The following is a 25,957-nucleotide window of genomic DNA, read 5'->3' on the forward strand; positions in this document are numbered from 1 at the left end:
TACAACTTTGATAAATCAGAGAGTACCTAACATGCATTAGTGTGAATTTTTTCAGCTTTTAAGGTTACGTAGCTCTTGTAGGAGTTGTTAAAATCCTTGTTTGTTGCCCCTAGAGAATTTAACTTCTCTGAAGCCTGTGAGAGTAAGCAGATAACCAGTGTAGGAAGTCATCAAGCACAGCTGATCTCCTATTCAAGTGGAATCCCCTTCACCCATAGAGTTGAATGTGCTGCAAAAACCAGTCGGTCCAGTTTGCTGGAGGCTGAAATTTCTTGAAGTGCCAGGCCACATAAAAAGCAACAACTGAAAAGTTTTAGGAAGAGCTGTCTGTCTGATCTGTGATCTTAGAGAGACAGAAGAAAAGATGAGAGGCAGATAAAAAAGTCTATGGCAAGAGGGTTCTCCAAATCTTTAAGCGCTCAATCCCAGGCCCAAAGGCCATTCCAGAGCCACGAGGAAAGTGAAGCACAGAAGGGCATTTATACACCTAAAGCTTTGACTGAATCTACATATCTGACCAGCAGTAAACTACTTGTTGTATGGCTCTCAAATACTTGAGATTGCACTCCAAGAAAAGGGGTTTGTTGAGAGAGGCCCTCACCAGAGCAGCAGCCCTGAGAGCGCCCAGGCAATGGGGGCTCCCATGGCCCAGAGCAGGCAGCCCTTGTGTCAGGCACAGAACTACAGCCTCCTCCTCCACAACACCTCTGAGTCAGGACCTTGTCACCAACTAATGTTTATTCTCTAGAGCTCTCTTGGGATGAGCAGATACTAGAAATTCTCAAGGACCTTCATCAGCTAGTACTGTAAATAAAAATGAGTAATGCTTGTCTTGGCATTGCATATAATTAAAGATAATCAAGAGGTAAAACTTAAAAGTTGGTTCTTTAACTACAAGCTCCAACTCTTCATTAAACCTGTTTGAGATCTTTTTATGCAAAATCAGGTTTGCAGATAAAAGTGCAGTCTGTGTTACTGCTAATCTTTGAAAACACATTTCAGCAATAGATATTTTGAGATCCATTTTAATTGTAACTTGCATAAACTGGATGGGACCCTTTGATCAGGATCTCATGGCACACAATAGATTTTCAAACTTCTGCAGATAGCAAGTTTGGAAGTCTTGGCTGTAGGTGCTCCTAAAAAGTTTTAGGTTTCTTACAAGTACATTACAAATTCTACATGTTGGAAGGAATAAGGAAAAAAAGACAGAAACCTAAAACAAAACACTTTTTAGCCCTGTGTTGCTATTTTTGTAGCTAAAAACTCCAGTAATTCAGAATTACCAGATCTATTGACAAAGGGGTCACTAGCTGTGATACCTACGTGAAGGAAGGTGGAAAGTTTTCCCACTGTAAATACCATACATCCTGAAAGAAGGACTTGCTGTGTGACAAAACACCTTGCTGCACTTAAGGACTGGCGGAGCTGCCACAAGATAAAACAAAATGAAACAAACCCACCCTCTCTTTGATCTGGTGACAGCTCAGCTTATGAGGAATATATGATGATGAAGTGAGGATGATGGGTAGACCTGGCCTGTGACACATCCCCACCTTCAAATATCACCTGGAAGCCTTTGGCTCTTTTGCATGCACACTATCCCACAAAAGCTTTCTTTTTTCCACAAGTAATATAGGTTTTAAAGAGAAAAATGAAGAAGAATAAAGTGTGTGACAAATTTTCAACTCAGATGTGAGATGAGGTACAGAGTCCCTAAACCTGAGAAAGAGAAGTCTGTCTTACTTTCAGACAGATTTGTGAAATATGGAATTCTCCCACCATTTAGACTAGTTTTTGAGAAATTGTATTTATAAGTATTATAAATCTGTAATTGCTTTCCAAGCAACATTGATTCATTCAACATTAAGGGACCTGTATGTTCCTTCTCCTCCTCCTCCTCACATCAGTTAGGTCTTTAACTGATTAAGTTTAATTGGTTTTAAAATAGTAAAAATAATTTAAAAAATAAACACACTGTAAATCAGACAATTTGCATGCCAACTGCATATTCTTATGCCTTTTTGGGAATATCTGTTGCTCACTGACAGGACAGCCTGTAGTTCGGTGCCTAGAAAGTCACATTTGCTAAAGATTACTTTGTCCATTCACTTTAAGTATGACTGTGGGTAGGTGTAGCACTTACTTTTGGCTAAAGAAAGGCAGATCACATTAAAACAAAAAAATGTTTTTTGGAGTTTTTGTTTGTTTGGGTTCTTTGTCAGGCAAATTTAAATACTTGGCATTAGAAACCTAGCATGGATTTAGTAAGTACAAATTTAGACTTACAACAAAAAATCTGCAAAAATACCCACTTGCCTCAGCTATAAGGTTTTACAGGAAAGAACCACAAAACAGAAAGCAAGGAAGATTATAATGAAATCTGAAGAATAAAAGCTAAGCTATTAGAAGGCACAAACCAAAACTCAAAGAGCAGAAAACTAAAAATTATTACAGCTACTTCTGTTAATTCAAAAAAACCCCACATTAGAATATGAAACTAAAGAAAGAACAGCATGTCCAGACCCCTCTTTTATGGCTTCTCACAGCACAATTATCCTACCACCTTCTCCCCAGCTGGTCTTTGTTTTGTGTTTCTATTATCCTTCAGTTTTATAAATAGCTATGCAGGTGACCAAATTAAGAAAGAAAGTTATTGTTTCTGGACAAAGGGAAGACTCCTGCTTCCTTTTGGGGAGAGAACCTGCTTACCTAGAAGGGGATTTGTAAAACTACCACTTGAGATTTTGAAAAGCATATTTTGAAAATTTGAGATTTTGAAAAACTCTTATGTTGAAATATCTTCTCAAATTGAATTAATAAAGCAGAAAAGGACCACCTTTCCTATGCCAGGCTTCCATGAAAGCAATGCTCCTGCCATGGTCTTTCTGGAAGAACATGGATTTTGGTGAACTGGGTGTCTTCCTAAGATGTATTTTCATATTACTTGTCACTATTGTGCCTCAAAGACAATGCAATTAAATGTTATAAAACAACTCTACTCCCTTTGACTTCACTTCTAATTCCTCCATAGAAAACAAAACGAAATACCAAATACAGAAAGCATCTAATTCCTCATTAGACCTCCTTCAGGTGCTTCAGATCTCTACATGCACACACCCTTATATCATATTCTACCTGGAACAGCAAGAGTGGGAGTCATTTGCAAGGAAATGCCAGGCTGAATCAGCCACCTGGGTCACAGTTGGTGTTTTCAATGGCTGAGATATGTGTAAAATGCATAAAAATGTGTAAGAGAGACAGCTGAATCCTTGAGGTGCAGTCAGATAAACCACTTCAGTAGCTACTGGTCCAAAGTAGGGCCTTACAGTCCCCATCCACTCTGAGGTTTTATCCACCCCTAGCAATGGCTTTCTTGGTGGGAGAAGAGAAAGTTTGGAACTGGAGGTGGTAACCTGTGGCATCAAACCATCCATTCGAGGCACTGAGCCTTTGATCTTTATCTGTAAAGCTATCTCAAAGCTGTGAAAAAAAGTTCAAAGAGGTTTGCTTATTGGGAGAAGTCAATTACAGCTACCTATCTGAGAGGAAGAAGAAACAAGGAATTGTTCTCACCATGCTTGGGAGATGCACAAGAGGAAATGCAAATAGTTCATATTCATTTTGACAAGAGTGTTGATTTCTTAAAAGTCTCAGAAACATCCTGTTCTGCCCACTTTTGACTCATCCACTATTTTGCCTAAAGGCAAACCCCATAGTTAGAGCAGCTGTGTGTTTACATGGTACACACAGAGGCACAGAAAGGCTAAATATTGATTCTATTTTTCATCTTCATTTGTCCTCTACGTAATCTTTACAAAAAAGATGCCAGTCTTCCTTGTAGTGGTAAGTACTAATATTCACTAAGTCAATAAAAAATGTAGCATGCAAAGGGATAATACATTCTTGACAGAAATCATGCCTAACCTGAAAGTAAACAGTGTAAGTACTTCGGGATGATTGGGAGTTCTGCACATTGAAAGAACCCATTCTAGGTTTCCAATGCTAAGCATATGAATTTGCCTGGAAACAAACAAACAAAAACTCCAAGGTTTGGACACCTCTTCCCTCTTAGTCAGTTGGGATAATGGGGAGAGCAATCTGCATAACAGTGACACTGCAGAGAATACAGAAAATAATGCGGTATTACGATATGTAAGTGAATATTACATGTCACTCCTTGACATAAAAAGATAAGCTATGTTTTCTGTTCTGTAACTGACCTGCTCTGTTTTGAGCCATTTTTTTTTTTTGGTCTGTTGATCTTTTTTGCACCAGCTCTCTGGATGTAAGTTAATGCATTACAACACAAAACAAAAAAAAACCCCAACCCCCGCACAGAAACCACATTCACAAGACTTACTCCACTTTTCTGGAAGGTTTTCAAGCAGTGGGAGGAAGTTCAACCCATTAGGCTACTCTAAAATACAGTTCCAGTTAAAACTAAGTGAGTGCTGTAGCTCCCTGAAGGCTTAGTACCCTACAGGCTGGCTACTGGAGGAGAACAAGGGTAGAAATTTACAAGACTTAAGTGGCTTTTATATTTCAACAAGAAGAGGAAGCAGAAAGGCATTGTAGGGAAATGAATAAAGACGGGATCTGGTGGGGACCCAGAATATTCCCACTGACAAACACTGCTGTACTTGGGCTAAAAGTGCTCTTGCTCAAGCTACAGAAGCATTATACCCATCCTAGATGTGGGGTGGCACTGACAGGGACCTTGTCCCTGGAGGCTGCTCATGGATCAGTTTTGTTTGTTTTGTTCTGAAGCCAATCAAATTTTGTTAAAACTCTGCAGAAATTCCCTGCCTGGTCCCTAGGTCACTTTAATGGAGCCCACGTGGGCTGCCACTGAAAGGGGAAATTCCGCTCCTCTCTGCCCTCCCTGCTTCCCCAGCTATGATGAATCATGGGAATTCCAGCTGGGAAACTAAACTTCTTTTTTTCTTTTGCCAATTTAGATATCAGCAGGATCAGACCCAGCTCTGTCACGTGGTCATTGGAACCCCAGTGCCAGTGAGAGGGCAGAGAGGGGCAGGGTGAGCAGGGGCCTTGGGAGGGTGGAAGAAAGGGACCTGCTCTTTTGGCAGCAGCTCAGACTTATGCCAAATTCAACTGGCCATGCAGCTACAGCTTCAGTAGCACTTTGCTGCCTCTGTGCATCTTGCAGATGTCTACAGCATCCATATTTTAAGACAGAAAGGAAACATTAAGACACATGGTAGAGCCTCTTCTTTTAACAGCTTACTTCCCCCAGTTTCCCCTTGAATTAAGCTTGAAAAACTTTTACTCATGTTTTCCATATTATTGTCTCATTATATATAGGAGTACATTATGTACTCATTATAATTTACATTTCACATTTACATATAAAATACCTTATTTTAATTATTTTTAAAGTATTTACTGTGTAGTCATTTATGTTGAGGTCATAAACTCGTAGCATTGCACATCAGGCTTTGCTTATGTCTGGAAAATAGACTTGTTCAAAATGTATATACTAATCAATTAGGATAAAGATGCTAATAGAATTTTCAAGCTTCTGTTACTCTTCAGTAATTCATTACAGCTGGCACAAATCAGACATATTTACATTGCATCCTCTATGATCTACCAAAAATCTAAGATGATGCCCTAGAGCCAAATGGGAAAGCACCGTCCCTTTTAGCCACTGTTTTCCATCAATTTTTCAATTCTCTTGTCTGCTGAGCATGTAAACTGATATGGTTTTCCAGTGGGCCTTTTTTGTAATGATTTATGATTGTCTATTTGCCTTCCAAAAGCAAAGCATCTATCACATTTAAATGTCCTGTGCACTATGTAGATTTTGAATGATTCTGTAAAACACAAAACTGTTTTGTTCTGGAATCAACATATCACTGGATACCTGCAATATCATATTATGATTTAATATCTAGCACTCTACACAGCTGTGTGGGGCACATTTATAAACTAATGGTAAAAAAGAGTTTTGCCAAATTTGCTGGAATGTTGTTTTTCTCCCATGGGCACGAAAATTAATTTATTGGGTTATCTGCTTGGCTCTTAATAATTTATTATTTTACTAAAAGAACACCAAAAACCCCTATGTCATTAGATCAAATCTAAATTACTCATTTCTGCTGAGTAACTGACAGTTGCAGGCCAAGGATGGTGTCACTTGTCATTGCTATAGCTGACAAATGCTCCTACTCTGGACAGTTACTCTGGCAGAACTACGGTGTCACAACAAGGCCTTATTTTTTTTGGAACAGTGTGCATATGATGCAGTGGTAGAATAAGCTCTGCCAATGACTTAATAATTTTGCCAGCACAAGTAGAATGCAGCTATAGGTACTACATAAGCATAGCTGATCTTGTGAACAGACTACACCCTTACACTGCTGTCTACCTGCAGAGACTAAAGCAGGGCATCTCTTGATAGTTTCAGTATTATACTGCATCATTTTGTCCACATTGCCATATTTCTGTTTAAAACACACATAGATCACAGTCACACTTAAACATTCTTTCTATAAACAGCATTATATGCAGGAAATTCTGTGTAAGAATAAATCCTATGTGGTGGTTTAGTTTGGGTTTTTCCCCCCCTTCTGTTTGTGGGTGGTGCTTTTTTTTGGTTTATTGTTTTTAATAAAAATTAGTGTGTTTCAGGTTTGGTTGTTTTGGTTGGTTGGTTTTTTAGCCTGGGGATTAGTCCAGATTGGATGACATAGCTGGAAAGAAGAAAAGAAGCTTTAAAGGGATTGGTAGAATGAAGTGGTTGTGCAGAGAGAAGGGAAAAAGAAGGACAAATATAGATGGGATGGAGGCTATGCTGTGCTGAAGCAAGGTCGGAGGGAGAAGCAAGAGGATTTGACTGGAGAAGTCACACTGAGTGAAAGAATGGATTTTTGCCGTGGTATTTGGGGAAGTTTGCATTTCCTATCTCATTTCATTCCAAAGTCCAGAGATGAGAGAGAATTTATGAACTATTTAAGCTGACATAAGACTAGAGGAAATAGAGATTATAAAACTTTTATCTTTTAATCAAAATCCTGGGCTTTGTACGGCAAACAGGACCTAACAATCCTAGAGAAAAAACTTTTGTTTGTGCTCATCAGCACGGCAAATGCAGCTGGTGACCTCCTTTCCCTGTGCCTGTGAAACTCAGCTTTGAACACTGCAAATCACTGAAGTGGGATTTCATGTGACCTTATGTTCAGCCTACACTTTGCTGGGCTAAAACATGGGTGTGTCACAAAAGCCGCTGCCACCACAGCATGGTTCTGTGCAGTGGGAAGCTGTCAGGAGACACTGGAAGCTGAGACAGGAGGTGGCTGTGGGTGGCAGTGGGTGCTGAAGACCAGAAGACCTTCCCAGCCGTTATGTCCTTAGGGCAGATTAGACTTTTGCTAGAAAGAGGAGATCTCCAGAGCAGGTGGAAGAGCAGAAGTGAGGCTGAGAGAATTGGGATTGTTCAGCCTGGAAAAGGCAAAGCTCTGGGGTGATCTTACTGCAGCCTTTTAGTTAACTGCAGGAGGTCTACAAGAAAGCTGGAGAGGAGCTGATTACAAGGGTACGCAGTAACAGGACAAGGGGGAATGGCACCAAAGAGAGCAGTTTGGATATTAGGGAGAAATTCTTTACTGTGAAGGTGGTGAGGCACTGGAACAGGTTGGCTTGAGAACTTGTGACTGTGCCATCCCTGGATGTGTTCAAGGCCAGGTTGGATGGGGCTTTGAGCAACCTTATCTAGTGGAAGGTTTCCCAAACCACGCCAGAGCAATGGGAACAGGATAATCCCTTTCCACCCAAACCACAGAATGATGCTATCATTTGCAGAGCCTTTCCTCTATGTAACTAATGAGAGGTTGAGATGCTGAAGTTGGATGTGTGCTTTGATGCCTAATTTTGTCATGGGCAATATTCTATATGTTACTTTGAAACTAGAGTTCATTTCTTGCCTGAGTTTATTTTTGTTCCCTTGCCCTGTTCAGGTTCACTGAAGTAATAAATTAAGTTAAAATTTGCCTTGAAAAAACAGATTAAGCGAATTAGTAGAACTACTACAATAAAATATTTTCTTACAGCACAAAATTAATATTCAGATATTCCCCAAACATTTTCTCCAAAAGTAAATGCTCCCTATGGTAAAGCATCCTATACATAGGATGAAATTTGAGATATAAAATTTCAATCCCAAATGAATTTTTTTTCCTACTATACACCTTCAAGAAGACACATTGTCAGAACATCCTCTGTTAAAGAAAAAGGCCCAGCAGTTACAGCCAAGCTACCAGTAGAAAATTAGTGAAGACTATAAATGCCTCCAGGTTTGACAGACAACAGACATTCAGGCCTTAGGGAAACCCCTCCTGATTTTCATAGAATTAGGATTTAAACCCTTCTGTTTAACAAGTGGGACTAATACAAAATCCTGCAAAAAACCCCCAGACACACTTGTTCAACCTGAGAAAAGTAGATTGCCAGTTTATTTCCACTTCCTTTTAAATGGACATAATGCTTGGAGATAGGGATTTTAAGCCTTTGTTTTTGCTGGGGGCAGAGATGGAGTGCTGCAAATTAATGAAGTCGTGTGAAAATAACATGAAACTGTGCTCTTGGAAAAGGCTGTTTGCAGTCTGGAACTTGCTGGCTGCATGACCTTAGGCAAGTGAAAGCATGTGGCACACTTTGGTTTGTGCATGGTTTGCCCATCACCACAGTGGCGATGCTGCCTTCAAAAGGACTTTGTGCTACACAGCAAAGCCAGCTATGGGCAGAGGGTCATCATTAAGGTTTGTGGTCATAATAAAAAAATGCAGCAAGTCTGAAGAGATGCTGTGACACAGGCACATATAGTAGCTAGAGATTATTTAAATACCAGGAATCACAGGCTTATAGTCTAGGGAAGTTAAACCACAAAAGAGTTTGCAAGGTTAGTGCAGACTTCTCTTCTGAGCTGCCAACTTCCCATTACCCATACTGCCTACTGTCCCTGATCATGACTGCCTCTATTTCTGTACATTTGCAGCATAATTTTTTTTCCCTGAAGTTCAGTCTGAAACCCAGGCACACTAGAGCTTGCCATGGCAGTATGGCTATTGCTCATGTATTCACTCCACTCTTTGGGAGACAATTCAAAGTACCAAATCACTTCTATGAACCACAGATTAGTTTATCTCACAATAAATAACCAAGTCTTTGAATTAATTTTTCCTAACTATAAGGAAGCAATTAGAACACACAATGTACTCCGAGGGAATATTTGTATAATACTGTGCATGCCATATAAGAAACAAATTAATACCAGAATTCCATGAAGTTCCAGCATTCCTGTGCAACTATTACTGAAGTCAGTTGAGTGGCTTAACAGCAAACAATGTACATACCACAACATGTTAGGCAGACAGACATATAAGAACATTTATATTTCTTATTGTTGCAAGAAACGTAATGAATGGAACACATTAAGAATTCAGATCGGACATAAGATTTGCTAATGCAACAAAAAGCTAGGTCTGGTAGGCTCAACTATACCCATGAAGAATAGTTGAGCCAGCAAAACCACATAATATCTAGTTTTTCAGGTCTACACTTAAAAAAATCAAAAGATCCTCTCTCAGACTCAACAGTAGTGCTTTTTTAACTTTTGCTGCTACAAAGCAGAAATTTTAAGAAAGTTGTCTTTAAAAATGCAAACTATAATCACATAAATTGAAACTATGTTTGGCAGGAACATTTCTTGGCATTGCATCTTAGCCTATGAAGAAAAGCACATTTTTGACATAACCATTTAGATCATGTAACAGTCAGTACAAACTCTGAACCACCTATGTGTGTTCCACGCAGACAGGTGTGGAATAGGAAGTCAACTGCACTGCCAACAGGTCACAGAGCACGAGGGGGTATCCAGTGTTTCAAAGATGGAGAAAAAGGCTGCTGCCACATTACGCTGATTTCTTCCTGTATTTGCAGATCTCTCTTAAATTTATCCTGTGAATATCTACTCATGGAAAGCTCTGCCTTCAGGTTTTAAAACTCTGACACTACAGTAAGATTTTGTGGCCATGTAACCAGCTTTCTAAGGAGTATTTCAACATGCTCAAGTCAAAGCATGTGTGTGGTGAGGACGCTCACACACTTGAGAAATGGGTGCTCCTTCTCTTCCTGCACAAATAGGCTGAATTTGCCATGAGGAGGGAGAAAAAGTAACTTGCAATACTTCAGGTTAATACAGGAAAGCAGATCTACTTCTTTCTCTTCCCTATTTTACAACAGTATTACAACCTCAGTCAGATGAGATGGAGAGCGTCATCTATGTGAAGGTGCAGCAGAAGGGTGGCGCTGCCTTTTGGGTTTAGGGCTTTTGAATCAGTTCACCAAAAGTTGTGGGCCATTATAACCCTCATACATAGACCCACTTTAGATACTTGAAGGCAATCCTGCTTTAATTGTTTGCAAAAGTGCAGAAGCAGAATCCCAGCTACAATTTTATGACAGCAGAGGGTGTGTACTGTATTTTTTTATGTACCAGTAGTTGATGGAATCAAGCTTTCCATCTTGTTTCTCAACTTGTTATTTAAAGATAACTAGTTTAGACCAACACCGAGCTCTGACACCATTTAAACCAGTTCAGACTACTTAAGGTGGTAAACTGCAGGCAATGAGGAAATTCCCTGCGTTCTTCCCCCTGTCCACTGAGCCTTCCATAGAATCCTTGCCCGGGCTCAGGATACAGCCTGCTTGGTTTTTATTAGCTATGCCTGGCTGAGGAGCATGTGTCACTGCAGCTCTACAAGTACACCCCTCCCACAACAACACTGCCACAGTATGGGGAGAGTAGGTATCAATAAACTGCACTGCATCAAAATTAGCTTTACAAGGGATTATTCCAGTTTGCATGAAAGTTTCTGGGGAGAGGGAGAGATTTGAGAAGGGTTTATAAGTTAGCATTGAGTGCTTAAGTATGACTAATTTTTGGAAAAAATATTTTTCAGCATTTCATTCTTATTTTTTCAGAGGAGGAAAAGAATTCCATGTTACCTTAATATGAAACAGAATTTCTTTTAACTATTTAGAAATACAAAAAGTCATGATGAAAGAGCCTCGAGGTGCCAACTGTAGCAGCACATGAATCGAGACACACTAAAAATACTTCAGTAATGGCCAGCTTCTGCTTTTTTCCTCTCAAACCCTGTATTTAACATTGTTCTCCTTCACTTAGGAACATTTCCCGTTTTCCAGTTCCCTCTATTCCACCAGTTCTTTCGAAGATTAGGAAACATTACAAAACTCAACTGGCAAAAGCCATCTTCGTAAGACATTAAAGCATTAAGCAATTAATTAAGTTTTTCTAATTTGCATAAGACTCATACATCATAATGAATCACACACTATTTCCTTACAGCTTTGAAAATGGACACCTTGAAAAGATTCCTTTTTGCGCTGCGGGTGAAGCCGACACATATTTTGCTTCGAAATCTGCGTTATCCACTCCAGAGCCGCGTTTACCTCCCGCACTTCCTTGCGGCTGCCTGGCCATCGGGTCAAAAGGGGTAAAACTCCCTTTTACTCTAAAACTTCTGCCAACTTCCTCGTGCCTCGGCGCCTCCCAGTCCCCCCGCTGCGGGAAGCGGCTCGTCCCACCGCTGCCTTCCCGCGGCAGCCCCGTTCCGGAGGAGACCGGGAGCGGACCAGCCCCTACCTGAACTTCTCCCCGGCCGGCACCGTCAGCCTGTTGAGCTTGTCCATGCCCGTGAGCGCTGCCCCGCCGGGACGCGCTGCCCTCGGCCCGGCACCTGCCGGCGCCGCCGCTTCCCGGGGCCGGGCTCTCCCTGGGCCGGGTCCCGCCGCGCTGCCGGAGCCTCTCCCCGTCCCGTCCCGTCCCGCCCGCCCGCAGGCACCGGCAGAGGAGGGACCCGCGGCTCGGCCCGGCCCCGCCCCGCCCGGAGCGCACACAGGTGGCTGCGGAGCCGGGAGCCGAGGAGGAGCCTTTGGGAACGGGGGCGCGGGCCCCGCTGATCCGCCCCTGCCGCCGGAGCCGCCGGGCCGCGCTGGCTCGGGGGGCCGAGGAGCGGCGCGGGCGGCCCGGCCGCGCAGCGGGAGCATGGGGCGAGCCCCGCGGGCCGTGCCGGGGCCGGTGACTCGCTCGCTGTCTCCTGCCCAGCCCAGGGGACTTCACCGGCTGTGGAGAGAGATGCAGGGCCTCGTTCCCCTCCTCCTCCCCGCTTCTGGTGAATTTGTGCCAGGTGGGAGCATGCTGCGTGGGAACTTTTCCTTTCCCGAGGTTCCCCAGTAAAAGCAAGAGAAAACCACCATCTTTTCCCCATTCTTTTGACTGTAACTGTAAAGAAAAAAATGTTTCTTACCCTATTTTTAAACTAATTTAAAACCCTGATTCTTCCAGAGACACAGCAAGGCTGTTCCCAGCCAAGGTGCAGGCAGCTGACTTTATGGCTCTGATATCTCTGAGCTTGGGACTTTTTGCTCAGTCTTAAGCTCAACCATATTTTCCTCTATAAAGATGAACTTTGGAGGCAGCCAGTTGTTTCTGAGGGGCAGTGTAGGTGGATGTTCACATCCAGCCTTTATCCTGAAGGGCTGATTCATTTGAATTCTGCACCTTTGGAGGATGGCTCTTGTTGCTCCCCTTCTGTATCTTTGGCCTCTCTGCAGCTTAGTTTATAGCCTAAGGCTGTTCTAGGGAAGAAACCTAGTAGTTTTTTTTGGTTTTTTTAAAGTGTACGTATACATCATATTAATATGTTTTTATATGTTCAATACGCTTTGGGGACACACAAAGGTATTTCGTGGTGGGATTCTTAGTGCCACTTGGCTAGGTTTTCCCATGGAATTCTTCTCCCCAAATAGTACTGACTGAAGTTTTTTCTTGTGAAACAGAAGGAGCAAAACAGACTTTCCTGGTTAGTGCAGGTGACTCTGGGGAACAGCCTGCCATGAGATTTTTTTCTCTGATAGCAGTATCGTGATCTTGGCAGGCTGGTGTTTTTGGTCTCTGTGCTTTCAGCGTAGGAGTTGCTTGATGTTTGAACACAGTATTTTTTAGGCTGGGCCAATAGTGTACAAATTGCTTTTTTCAGGGGTATCTTATAAAGTTTGTGGGCTTTAAGGAATGAAATAATATTTAATGTCATGTAATACACAAAAGTGGAATTCCACATTGCATTGTATCTGGTTGTGGACCTGTCAACTTTGCAATTTTACTCCCTAAAAGTTATTTTGAAAATTAAATTAATTTTAAATTAGTTAAAATTCACACTGACAGTGTGAAGAAGTAGATAGGAATATATTGCTGTGTCACTTTCCCTTTTGCTTGTATAATCTTTCCACTTACCTGAACACATATCAGAATAAGAGATTTGCTCAGTAGGCTCCTGCAGTGGTTTCCCTTACACAACTGCCTCTTGCCTGGCTGTCGCAGAAATCCTGGGCTGTTTTTTTTTGGGATCTTTGGAATCTGTCATCTTTTATCTTCCTTTAAGATTCATAAGTTTTGATGCTAACAGCTTTATATGGAGACCATTTTTGCCGTTGTCTTAATGCAAGTTACAGAGTATGACTGTGTGACGTATTAGTCTAGGGAACTAATTAGCCCAGGGAACCCAGGGGCCTGTTTGAGCTCTTGCTCTGGGTTGATGCCTGAAGCCACATCCTGACTGCTGGTGGGCTGAGGCTCAGTGGTGCAGCAGCATCTACCCGTAGCAACTTCTGTACAGCAAGAAACCCTCGGAACGTGTCCCAGGCAGGAGCTCTGGCACACAGGAGAGATGGGCAACCAAGCTGCAGGAAAGTGTGAAAAGTCCAAGCCAGGGTACAGGTGCAACCTTGGCTCTCAGTTGCCATTTCTGAACGTCTGGGGTTTCACACAGTTGAGATAAAAGCAGACAATTGTAAACTCACATTTAGCAATGAGAAGCTGAATAAAAAGAACTGAAAGTAGATCAAAATTATTTACAGTGAATCTCTTTAGTGCTTATTTTTGATGCTTTGAGGAGACAGTGCTGCATCAAAGGATCTCAATCTATGCGTGACTATTCAAGAGGAAGCTACTTTTTACAGATTACATTAATGCTCATAGATACAGTCTAGTGCCCTCAATGTCTATGAAACTGCCAAGAAACCTGATTTGAAGTAAGTAATCAGTTTGATTACCAGGTTTCATTTTTATTCATGACATGACCATATACAACTTTTTCTCTCAGTCACGTTAGGAAACCCATTTCTTAACACCTTCTCTATTAACAAAGTTTTGTCTCCAACATTATTTGAGGTGATTGGGCCAGTTTTTTTTTCTTAGAAGTACTCAGAAGTGAAGGATCCAACTGTTCTTTATAGGAAAGAAATAATGGAGAGAATTTAATGTACAATCTTCTCTTGCCAAGTGTGTTCTTTGATTTTGACTTCCCTACTTTTGGGGAATGTGGAGAATCACTGGATATTGCACAATTTGCTCTTTAAAAGACAGCTTTGTGAGCTTTTGCTTGGCTTTTCCTTTAGGAAATCCTGGCAATAGAGTTGCACTATAAGCTCTCCTGAGCAGTATGTAAAATGATTGATAATTCACTTCAAAATATCTCTCTGATTTTACTGTCTTGAGGTAATAGTGTTTCACCTAGCTCAGAGGTACTTCTCCCTGCCCATATCTACAGGCTGTCTTTAATCTTAGATTGATAATTGCTTCAAAAACACTATGTATTCAAACATGAAGGACTCTGTTTAAAAGAGGCATCTACTGCTTGAGCTCTGAGCTACTAGATTAGCACTAAAGAGAGAGCTCCAGCCACAGAAGCACTGTAATGTGAATGTAAATGTAGCTGGTCAGTGACAGGAATTTGGCTTGATCAGTCTGTGTTCACATGAAAGTTAGGAAATGATAGCCACAGTTCTCTTTTTTTCATGGCTGTGGAGTGAAAATAGCCCAAACTGGTGCCATCTACATCTGCATCGGAAGACAGCCCAAGTACAAGCCATGTGAATCTGAACTGGAATCTGTAGTCATGCTGCAAGCTCATTTTTTTCCCCTAACTAACAGAATGTGCTCTTTGATAGTATTTTGTATGTATTTGATTTCTTCTGCTTTCAGAATATCTGTAGGAAGATGTGCCAGCAATGGGCTGTGGCAGTGAAGAGTGCAGGGGAAACAGAAAATTAGCAGTAGACGGTCACATGCTGCCTGTGAGGGTTTTGTGCTTGATCATATAGATCTGAATGCAAATTTGTGGTACTTCATACCAGACTAGAAATGCACTCAAACTCTATTGTTTAAAACTATGTCAATTTAGACATAGTTTTTTGCCCCCTCAAATTCTATTTTGGTCAACACTCTGCCTACGTAACTTACTATTCAATGTCCCATGGCTGGTATTTGGAAAGCATGAGTTTATGGAACATGATTTCTCATAATATTCTCTATATTTGCTACTCACTGATTGCTACAAAATGGTGAAACAGTTCTGCTTTTTATTTAAAATAATACATCTCTGTTTTTTTCCCAATGTCTCTAGTTCAATGGATTTTTTTCCTTTCCCAGGATGCTTATATGCCATTTTAAACTAGGAAACACTTCTTTTACAGGGAAAGCTACATGTGGCCTGTACTTGTGTCTTAGCAGATGAGAAGAGGGTACATTTCTGTCCCAAGTGTTTTTACATAATACTGATTTTCAGGGGTTTTGGTCTTCTCACTGTGGGTCAGTTGGCTCAATGCCACAATGTTGATTTTGGAGGACTCTTATCAACTGCCCTAGAAATCTTAACACTTTAATCCTTTATCATTTTGGATACCAAATGGCATATTCAAAGCTGGTCTTACAGTACTAGTAATAGGAGATGCATTTGAAAATGCAACTCTAAATTTTATTGAATGGTATTTGGGTTTGTCATTAGGCATGTACTGCAGGAAACAGGTCATACATGTAGGCATGTACTGCAGGCAAAGATGTGAAAACAGTAAATTTAGTAGGATTTTCTCATGAGTCTTCTGAGCAAACACATTTAGCACCTGCTGAGAATATGTGTTTTCTTTCTCTGGGGACTGTGCAAAAAGCTGCACTTCTGCTTTTCAGTTTTACTGTCATCTGTTTCATGTGCATACAGAAACACAAAAATGGCTCCTAGAGACCCACTAATTATTTAATGTCAAACTCAAAACGTTTGAGATCAGATTGTCTCACAGGCAGTGACTGTGTTGGAGCCAGCTGACACCCACAGTGACTCTTGGGAACAGCTTTGCTTGTGTTGCAAACCTGGTCCCCTTCAGCAGTCAAGGGTGACTGCAGTGGAGATGTCCCTAAGTGGCCAGCTTGTCCCACTGTGAGCCTAACCACGGGAGGGAGGGTGTAGGGACACAGGGCTCTTTGCAGCCTGGCAAGCCATGCTTTTTTCTGACTCCTCTGCAGAGCTCCTGTACCCTGCTCCCCCTCCTCACCCCTTGTTACAGTAGTTAACTGTCTGCTTTCCCATCCTCCCTCCTGCGTGGGGTGTGGATTTCCCCTGAGGGGGTACCCCGGAGGCTTTTGTGGGGGCAGCTTGGGGGTATTGGGCCCTGGCATTGGGAATGAGGCTTAGCACGGGGAAGGAGCAGGGAGAAGCAGTGGTTTGTGTCCTTCCTTTCAGCAGGTGCCTATGAGCATCAGTCAGCATTCAGGCATGGATGGTGGATGGTCTAAATATGTTTGTGTCCCTGCTGATAAAATTGCTCACACAGACAAAAGGCTGCACAAATTTTTAAAATTTCCAAGTGAAAGGAATGTCTTGAAATAAGGTCATTTTTGTGTAGTGCTGTTACACATACCATGATGCCTTCAGTTTCTGGAAAATGCTTAAAAACTAACAATTTTAAACCACTTCTTTCCTGCACTGGCCTGTAATACATACAACCAAAGGGAAAGGGTTGGTAGGTGTGTTCTCTGGCACGGTTTGGTAATCTGCACTTCACTGACTATAATTATGCTGTCTGAGCATTTTTCTATTCCTGCTTAAGAACAGGAAAAATCATTTTATCTGTAGTCTTTTCTATTCTCATGTGTTTCCATCTGCTTAAGACTGCTCTCTCCTGTTTCCTGGGTAATTGAAATTGCCTGCCACTGTTTTCTGGAAGCAGAGATGTCACTGAAGAGAAAAAGTTTCAAAAATTTTTTTCACACAAAAATGTAGTGGATTGAAACACCACCTTCCAAAAAGAACAAAGCCCACAAAAAAAAACTAACCAAAAAAACCAAACCAAAAACCCCACAGCACCCTAAAATACCGCACAGTAAAATAATTAGGGAGATGGGAGACTTTCTAAAGAAAGAAATTATTGTCTTAATAAATAGCAAACTACTATTTGAAATAATAGCAAGAGAACATTTTATGACCAAAGATAAATGCTTTAATGGAATAATCTCTTCTGTGGAGAAAAATTGTGCAGACTTGTAATTACAGCCATGACATTTTTCTGTTGTCTACAGCTACAAATTTTGTGGATTATGCTAAGGATATATTTACATAGTTAGTAACTTTAATTGCATTAAGACCACAAAAATGTAGCAGATGAATTGGAGTCCAACACTGTATCAGAGAGGGTTATTATTTTTATAGATCCTAATGTGAAGCATTTATTGCTGCAGTACATAATTTAGAAGAGTTACTTTACAAGTTTGTGGTCGTATGATCCTGCATCTTTCCACTCCCAGAGGATATTGGGACAAAAAGTCTGTATTTACTGTCCCAGAGGATATTGGGACATAAAGTCTATATTTACTATCAAACACTGGATTTCAGAATAACTTCCCTTCAGTTCTAAAATACAAAGGGAAAATACAAAAGTCAGAAAGGAAAGAAGAAAGAAAATATGACACAAATCTACATGTAAAGAAACACATATATGTAAATTTGAATATCCATTATACTCCATTGTATTATTTATAAACAATCTTCCCTTTTTTATATAGTATTATAATAGAGAACAAGAATGTCACTGCATTGAGGAAATTACAATCTGAAATATTTTGTGCTTGAAGGAAGTTTCTGACTGTTAGTTTAGGAACAATATGCATAGGTGATAGCTGTACAAGATTTTAAATTTCTTGTTGTAAGTGAATTTTACCAACATCTGCAGCATGGATTCAGATATTTAACACCTTTCTCTGTATTGTAGCTGTCTGTCTGGGGTTATGTCATACATGTGAAACAGTCCTGTTGGTTTTGTCATAATGGTGTTGAGTCAGGATTGTGTTTATAAGCAGACTGATGAGTGCAGACTAGATTGCACTGTTTGTAATTTGAAACTACTCACAAGGTGTATGGTATTTGTATAGCTTTTGCTAGAGAATTTTCATACGAGTTAGCAAATAGGAAGACAATACTGATACAGTAGAGTCTTCCAGGGAGAAGTTATTGGTTTTTAAGGTATCTTTTCCTTAGGCACTGTGATTTCTTTCAAGCTTACCCTTTCCTTGAGGTCGGTTAACTTTCATTGTTCTGTTTGCAGGAGAATTGCTTCTTGTGAAAAAAAAACTACTCAGTATCATGAGGCTTCTAAAGAAATTATAGATTTCTATTATTATGCTGATTCCTGGTGGAACTGATACTACCTGAGTCGAAGTGCACCGGCTAATTTTGTTTGTTTCAGGTGCTGTGTGGGGTGTCACTCCAGCCCAGCAGTGATTTACAGTTCACACACGGGTGTGGAGGCACCCACCCAAACCTATCCGCTCTTCTTTTCTTCCTTGAGCATCAAGGAAGGGTGTCACAAATGTCACCTGACATCGACCTTTGAGCTGGCCCAGAACCGCTTTGCTTTAAGGAAGCTGATACGCAAGGATGTCAGAGTAGAAAGAAATGCTGATAAAGGAATTACATTTTGAGCTTGGTGTAGAATGAGTTCTAAGCCTAAGCCTGCGTGTCTGCTGGAGCTATGCCCTGGGGCTGCGCTTCAAAACGTTCTTGGGGCATTGGTTGTGAATGAACAAAACTTCAAATCTGTCCAGAAAGTGGTGCTTTCCCAGAAACAGGTGTTCCATCCTGTGGACTCTGCAAGGTACATGACAGGTACAGATGGGTTGGTTTTGTCTAAGCCTGGTTCAATGGAACATTTAATTCTTTAATCGTGATGATTTTTTTTCCATTATTCATTGTGATTAACAGAGGATCTGAAGCTATAGTCATCTTGATGATGATAGAAAAGTGTTGCTGGGAAGACATTATCTGTGGTCTGTGATCAGAAATTAGCTACATTTGTTATTTTGCCGTGTTTACTTAGCTGCCTTTTTTGTTTTAAAGGGAAAACCCAATAAAATACCAATGCATGGAGGTATATGATACATAACTAGTACTGCTTTTTGGTTAAAAGCTGAAATTGTTGAATTTTGTTGGTTTATCTGTAATTTTGAATTAATCCCTGAAAAGGGACAATCTAGCAGAGAATACCTCTAAGACTATACATGTGAATCATACTTCTATTTCTTTAAAAATAAAAAATAATACTAAGAAATAATTGACTTTGGAACTCTTTTTCAGAGTGTATTTAAATCCATCTATTTGTGGGCTATATGTGAACAATATTTGTACCAGTAATATAAAAGGAATATAGCTGGTAATTCATGTTGGCATTCCAAGCAATACAAATAATTCTTTTACTTCTGTGTTCTTGAACTGTAGTATCTGTTAATGAAAGCAACAGTATGGATATGTCTAATATTCTTGTGTATTTCTTCAGATTATTCCCTGAGCCAGAGGAATGAAATGAGAAACTAATATACTAATAAAGGTAATTAATGATATCAGCCAAATCAGTGATTTAGGAAAGGATTGATTCCACTTATGAAATGCATGGTAATGTATATTAACTGAAATGGTAACATTTTTAGCTTATAGTCTGTATTCTGAGAGCTTGGTAAAATAATAAAAAGCCATGAAACTGTGCAGTGAGGAACTAAATAGGAGAAATGACAGAGCTGTGGTAGCAGGTGTCTGTCAAACTCAGTGCCAGAATTGTGAAGAAGAAACTGAGAGCCAGTGCTCTGTCAAGGATATCATTGGAGAGTACCTAAAATGTGCAATGGCAGTAGATAGAGGAGAATGGAAAACAGAAAAGCTACTATAAGAACTGTCAAATACATGGAATCTCCTTTTGTTTTTCTTCCCAGAATTCTTGGCTATTAGTAACAGAAGGAGATTGTCAGGGTTTGAAAAATTAGGCATGGCTTGTGGAAGAATAACATAAAATATTTTTTAAGACAGATTAGGTAATACTCTTCCATTACAATTTCTAGCAGCAGTCTCAGTCCAGGCCAAAACAGATTTGGGTAGGGAGTCTGACCTGCCTCCCTACTATGGAGAATATTCTTTAATCCCTCTGTCCTCCAGGAGGTTGATAAAATAACCTTCAAGATGTGTTCTGAGTAGTCCTGAACTGTAGCGTCCTGCAGGAAAGCTGCTGTTAGTATGGCAAAAGACTGGCCATAGTCTGACCTGAAAACAGTTCCTCTCTTCAAGAATTCAGTGCATATCTGAATTTTTGTTTCTAAGAATTACAAACAAACTTCAAAACTCTTAAGTCCAAGTGTGTTTATACTGTATTTGAGGGGAAGCTGGTGACAACTGAGCAGTCTCTGGAACAAGATGTAGCAGAGCTACACCTTGAAACAAGACATTTCTGGTCATGTGCAGCATCCATTAGAGCAGTGTCCCTGCTTCTGGCAGCTGAGCAGCTCCTGTGCTGGATGGTAACTCCTCAGTCCTTACACTGCGCCCACTGCAAGCACACAGGTGCTCTGAAGCCCTGACAGTGAGAAGGCCAGCATGAAGATGTTCATGACTGGTAATTTGGTAAATATGTGCATTGTGATACTGTCTGTATTTAGGTGGTTGCAGGTGATCTGGATAGATCCCTCTCTGATGCCCTGAGTCATGTGCTGATGAGGGTCAATGCATCTGCATGCAGTTATGCACAAGTGCTGCCATGTCAGTGTCTGTGCTGTTACTGAGGTAATCCTACATTCCTCCCATTGTTTGCTCTTGGAAAGGGCTTTTATAAGGAAGGTGTTGGTAAAAAGGTGTTTATTTGCATGCTGAACACAATTTTTGCATTTTTTGGGGGGCAACTCTTTGAAACATGTATTTTTGGCAAAGTTGTTAATTCTATGAGTTTCAGACAGTTGGGTTTCAGGTCTTGAATTCTGTTGCACAAGGGGCTGCTGTGGCATTTGTACCAAGTGCACTTCATCTTTTCCAGCCCAGCTGCACTGAGCAGCCTCCTCTGAAGCTGTTTCAAGTGTCTGGCTGCTGCAGCTCCAACTGTCTGGCTTGCAGCTGCATCTGACCCTCCTGCTATGGTCACTTCTCCTTGCAGCTCATCTTGTAACTTCTCTACTTCACTTGTCTTGATGACCCCATTTTTAAGTACTGCAGTTTTCATTTTTTAGTATCATCTCAACGTGTTATTTTCTCATTTCTGAACTGAATAAAGTTTACATGATTTGGTTTAATACTTTCCTCCACTATCTTAGCAATAGTGTGTAGACCACCTGACATCACAGCATAAACTTATGAACTAATGAATGAAGCTTACACAAAAGCAAAAAGAAGTTGTGTTTTCACTCATTTTCACAGAGGCTAATCTAAAGCAAGAAGAATGACATGTCCCTCCTGCAGAGAGCATAAATATATGTTGATAACACACTGTAAATTAAATATTTTATTTCTTCCAAAAACTGAGAGGATTCCAGTTTGGACACTTGGAGCAAAATGAGCCCAGACGTCTGTTCTGTTTTCTGCCCAGTATGTACTTGAGCTGGGGCACATGTGGAATTCTGCTGAAATGAGATTATAAATTAATGGCCCTTCACACTTCATTGCTTGAATGAGCCAGAAGTTATTTTCTTCTGGTTTTGAGTCCCAGGTGCAGCACTTTCTGACTAACAAATATGATTCTCTAAAAGGGAAGAAAGACCAGTGATTTGAAACTACAACAGCCTCTTCTCTGCAGTTTGAGTACAGATATGTAATAGAGAAAAGGAAAGCACATCAACTGACAGGGTGGAGGAAAGGGATCCTGTCCAGAAATATGATGTTGGTGAAGAAGTGGTTTGTGATTTGGGCAACAGCTTCCATTTCTGGTCTTTGCTTCTGGCTTCGTGTAGAAACCTAAGCAAGTCATTTGCATACATGCCCCAAACAGATGACCCATTTATTTGATTTTTGGTACCCAAATTGAGTTGCTATGTGACTGATATTGCATTGCTATTTAGGCTGGTCTAGAGTATTAACAAAGGGAAAGATATCTACTTTCAGAAAAACTTAGTGAGATGAAGTTGGATGTTACAGTCCCTCCACCTGGACCAGCACGGGCTTTGTTCTCAGAGGCTGATCCACTCTTGCTCTTCAAAGAGGGCTGATAGATCTCTAGTCTGCCTCACTATTATTAAAGTGTGCCTCTGATCTATCTTGCTGAAGGTCCCTAAAAAGGAGCATAGTTTCAATATTAAAGAAACACTTATGACTTTTACCCTCATCCCCTCCAATGACATTCCATAGATGGCTGAGCATGGTAGGGTGGCATGAAAAGTGATTGGGCAAGGTTCACTAATTCTGTAATTGTCTAACTTATAAATTGTCCTGAACATTAATTTTAATGTGTAATGGAAAAACGTGGAGCTGAAGAAGAGACTCTGGAGACACTTCAAGGCTTGTACTGATATATCTGTTATATATATGTATGTACATAATCCAGCTGAAGCTGCAACATCTGTGCCTCTCTGCTTTCCTAACTGGGATAGGGAGGACAAAATGTGCCAAGAAGATATTCAGACAGGTTGATACTGCTTTCCATCATGGCATCAAGGGTGTTGGGAAGATAATTTGGGATTTTCTCTGACATCTTCATACTTTATCAGTTCTTTGGTGATGTCCAGATAATATCAACTGAGATTTAATCTGTTTGAGAATGGTACTATTTTCAATAAGAAGGGACTAAATAAATTTATTTCATTGGCGTTTCCTGATGCAATTTTCAAGAAAATGGAAGAAATCCCTCCAATGCTGACAATATATCTTAACCCCGAAGCCTCAAAATTTCAATAGTGATAATTCGGTCTAACAGTGGTATGTACATGAAGAAAACCTTTTGTTATATATTCTTTCTGCTCAGCCTAGGGGCAGGAATATAGTACGCAGAACCACAGGAATTAAACACTGCCAGGTTAGTTTCCAATTTAACCACACCTGTAGCACAGTAACAACCGAACTGCCTCCTCTGCTCTTTGAAAAGTTGGAAGACCCCAGCAAATATCTGCATGTCAGGACTTGATCAGAGAATAAACATTTGTATATTTTGTGCATTTTTGTATATTTTAAACTTTTGAGAGAACTGTTGTGCTACTTTATCTAGAATCTTTTTCAAAGACTGAATTACATTCTCCAGTGAATGCCAATGATTCTTGTATGCAGATACCTGTTTTCTCTCTATAATTCTCTGCCAAATGTAGTTTCCACCTTACTCTTTATGCTCCTTAGTTGTGAGGGGGCCTGTCCTCATCCTAGAGTAACTGGTGTCATTGCAAAGGTCTCCATTGCTCATGTAGGATGGAAGAGGCACTGCTGCAGTGCAAGTGTCTGTTGCCTCCTTTCTGCTGCAGAAGTGTAGTATTTTCTGCTGCTGTAAAAGAGGGCAGGATGGCATTGCTTTGCTGAACAAAACTATCCTAGATCCTCCTGTGAACAGGAGAATATCCAGAATTCATTCTAATCTTCAGGCAATGGATGTTTCTGTAAGTATTTGATGCCTGGGAGGACTTTCCTGATAGACTTTCTATGCTAAAAATGACTAGCTAATACATAAAAATGGGATTTGAGGTAAAATTCAGATACTTTTTTTTTTCCCCTTTGGAATGTTTATAGTGTCCTATAGTATGTTTCTGTGACACTAGATTTATGTACTGGAAACCTGTTCTGGTCCTTTTTAGGTATAATTTTTAATTGGGAGGTCTTGCTGTATAGAAAGATATTTTCTGAGTTTCCAGCCCTGGCCTTTTCCAGTTTTGGGAATAAGTGGAGGTTTTTTAGAGGCATTTAAGCTACAGCAAAACCTAAAGAAAGCAAGAACCAAATCCATGTATTTAGACACAAAGCATTCAGCCTGACTGGTATTTGAAAGATATAGCATAATGAGAAAACATTATGGTATATCCCAAGGATAGGGGAAAATCTTTCCTGCTTACTAAGTATTGGAATAGAAATAATCTACTGCCTTTGTTTTTCAGTTGAAAGCTTTCTGTGGAGTGGGGAAAGTCCAAATGAAGATTGTCTGAACAAGACAAGATGTCTGTACTGTTGGATCTTGCTTAAAGAGACAGCAAATATTTATTATTTTTAAGGAAACACCCTAGTTGTCATAGAAATCTCATTAATTTTATTCATATTTTTGTTAGGATCTGTCTTTCGTTAAGTGTATGTAAGTGCTGATGTCTGTGTAAAAGCTGAAAAGTGAATTTTCCACATTAAGTTGTTTACCTTCCTAATAAAGAAATAAAAGAAAAAATGTGAGTGGAGAGGGGAGTACAGAAAAAGATGTTAATGTGTAACATTTCTAGTTCTTGTAGTTTGAACTATGCAAGTTCAGACATCTCAAGTGGAACACCTCAGCATTACAAAGGTACTTTCCTGGTATGTAACAGCTCTTACAACTGAGAATTTATTCATATGATTCAGGAAAAGACATTGCCTATTCTTGGAAGGCAAGGATGGAAAATTTCATTTTGGAGTTCTTAAAAATTATGATCAAATAAAATAAAAAAGATGTTAGAAACTCATCTAGAAAGCAATTATAGAATATTTACATGATTTAAGAACAGCTAATTTTTCTGCGTATGCTATAAATTCCTGGTGGAATAAAGTATTAACATTTTTCACAGAAGTGAAAATTGATAGATGTTTATTTCAAGCAAAGAAGATCAAATGCTGCCCACACCATAATTACACAGAACTTGTAATTATGTGTTCTGCAACTCAGCTCACTTATTACCCAGGATCTTCCATAACTGCATGTTGCTATATACAAATGGTAAACTCAAGACTTGACACCACAGACCTGATTTGCAGGTGAGGATTTCTCATTTACCTGGCAATCTGTCACAGCCAGAACAGGCTTCTGAATTAGCATGTGATAGAAAGTACTGATTTTGTGATGAAAGATTTCAATCCTGATTTTGTAAAGTAGCCCCCAGAGCTCCCGAGCTGAGAGCAAAATTTATTCTGAGTTTGATCTGGGATGAATTTCTAATCACATTAGCTATAAAGGCAGCCTTTTAATTTCACGGTCCCTGGGAAAATGAAACGGGTAAGCTGAAAGCATTATGGAAAAACTTCTGCATAAACATCTGATACTGTAAGTCTTTGAGTATCTACACTGAGGTGATAGAAATGTAATTACAGCTCTTTCTTGAGATATGCTTCCAAATTTTGGATGTTTGTAATTGAGTTATAGCCTATATGCCGGGTTTTGCTGGATACAGTTGTAAGTACCAATCTTATTGACGCAGCAAGACAGCGTGTTTGGAAGGGCCTTAAGTTCCAGGATTCTTGCACAGCTGTGGTATGAGGTTGATTATGGTACCTGCACTCTCTTAAAAAATGCTCCTGAATGTAGCTTGGTGTTCTTCTATATGGTGTTCTCCCTGGCAGAAATGTTAGCACTGACTGAAGGAGCCCAGGACTGGAATCAGTGGGTTGTTTGATACTTCCTCTCTGCTTTCTACTGCTCTCAGGGGAAGTATCTGGAAAGTGCAGTTGTACTGGCATTCTTGCAAGTGAACTAGTTCAGTATTTTGGGTGATCTCAGGCTTTCAGGGTGAGAGTTTGTCAACTGAGTCTGCTGTGTGGAGTGAAAAATACAATGGTGCTTGTGCAGGAGGAAAGGCTTTCAGCAAAGCTTGAGATTTCAACATGCTGTTGGGATTGCTGCAAACATGTAA

The 25,957-nt window shown here is 40.3% G+C and overlaps 2 protein-coding genes across 8 annotated transcripts in view; one reads left to right on the plus strand and one right to left on the minus strand.

Moving 5' to 3' along the window:
- Positions 1–25,957, minus strand: part of BLNK (B cell linker) — a 90,532-nt gene that overhangs the window by 33,691 nt on the left and 30,884 nt on the right. For 3 of the 7 annotated variants that reach the window (XM_038140110.1, XM_038140111.1, XM_038140115.1), the window contains exon 1: positions 11,690–12,251. The exons of the other annotated variants lie outside the window; for them this stretch is intronic. In XM_038140110.1, the coding sequence (XP_037996038.1) occupies positions 11,690–12,093 (404 nt within the window). In that variant the 5' untranslated portion in view covers positions 12,094–12,251. Of the gene's footprint in view, positions 1–11,689; positions 12,252–25,957 lie in introns of those variants that run through there. 7 annotated transcript variants of the gene reach the window in all.
- Positions 17,416–25,957, plus strand: part of DNTT (DNA nucleotidylexotransferase) — a 142,919-nt gene continuing 134,377 nt past the window's right edge. Inside the window, exon 1 of the mRNA XM_038140123.1 lies at positions 17,416–19,026. The gene's annotated coding sequence lies outside the window, so the exon portion shown is untranslated. The remainder of the gene's footprint in view (positions 19,027–25,957) is intronic.

Source organism: Motacilla alba, chromosome 6 (genome assembly GCF_015832195.1).
Source record: "Motacilla alba alba isolate MOTALB_02 chromosome 6, Motacilla_alba_V1.0_pri, whole genome shotgun sequence".
Classification (NCBI taxonomy): domain Eukaryota; kingdom Metazoa; phylum Chordata; class Aves; order Passeriformes; family Motacillidae; genus Motacilla; species Motacilla alba.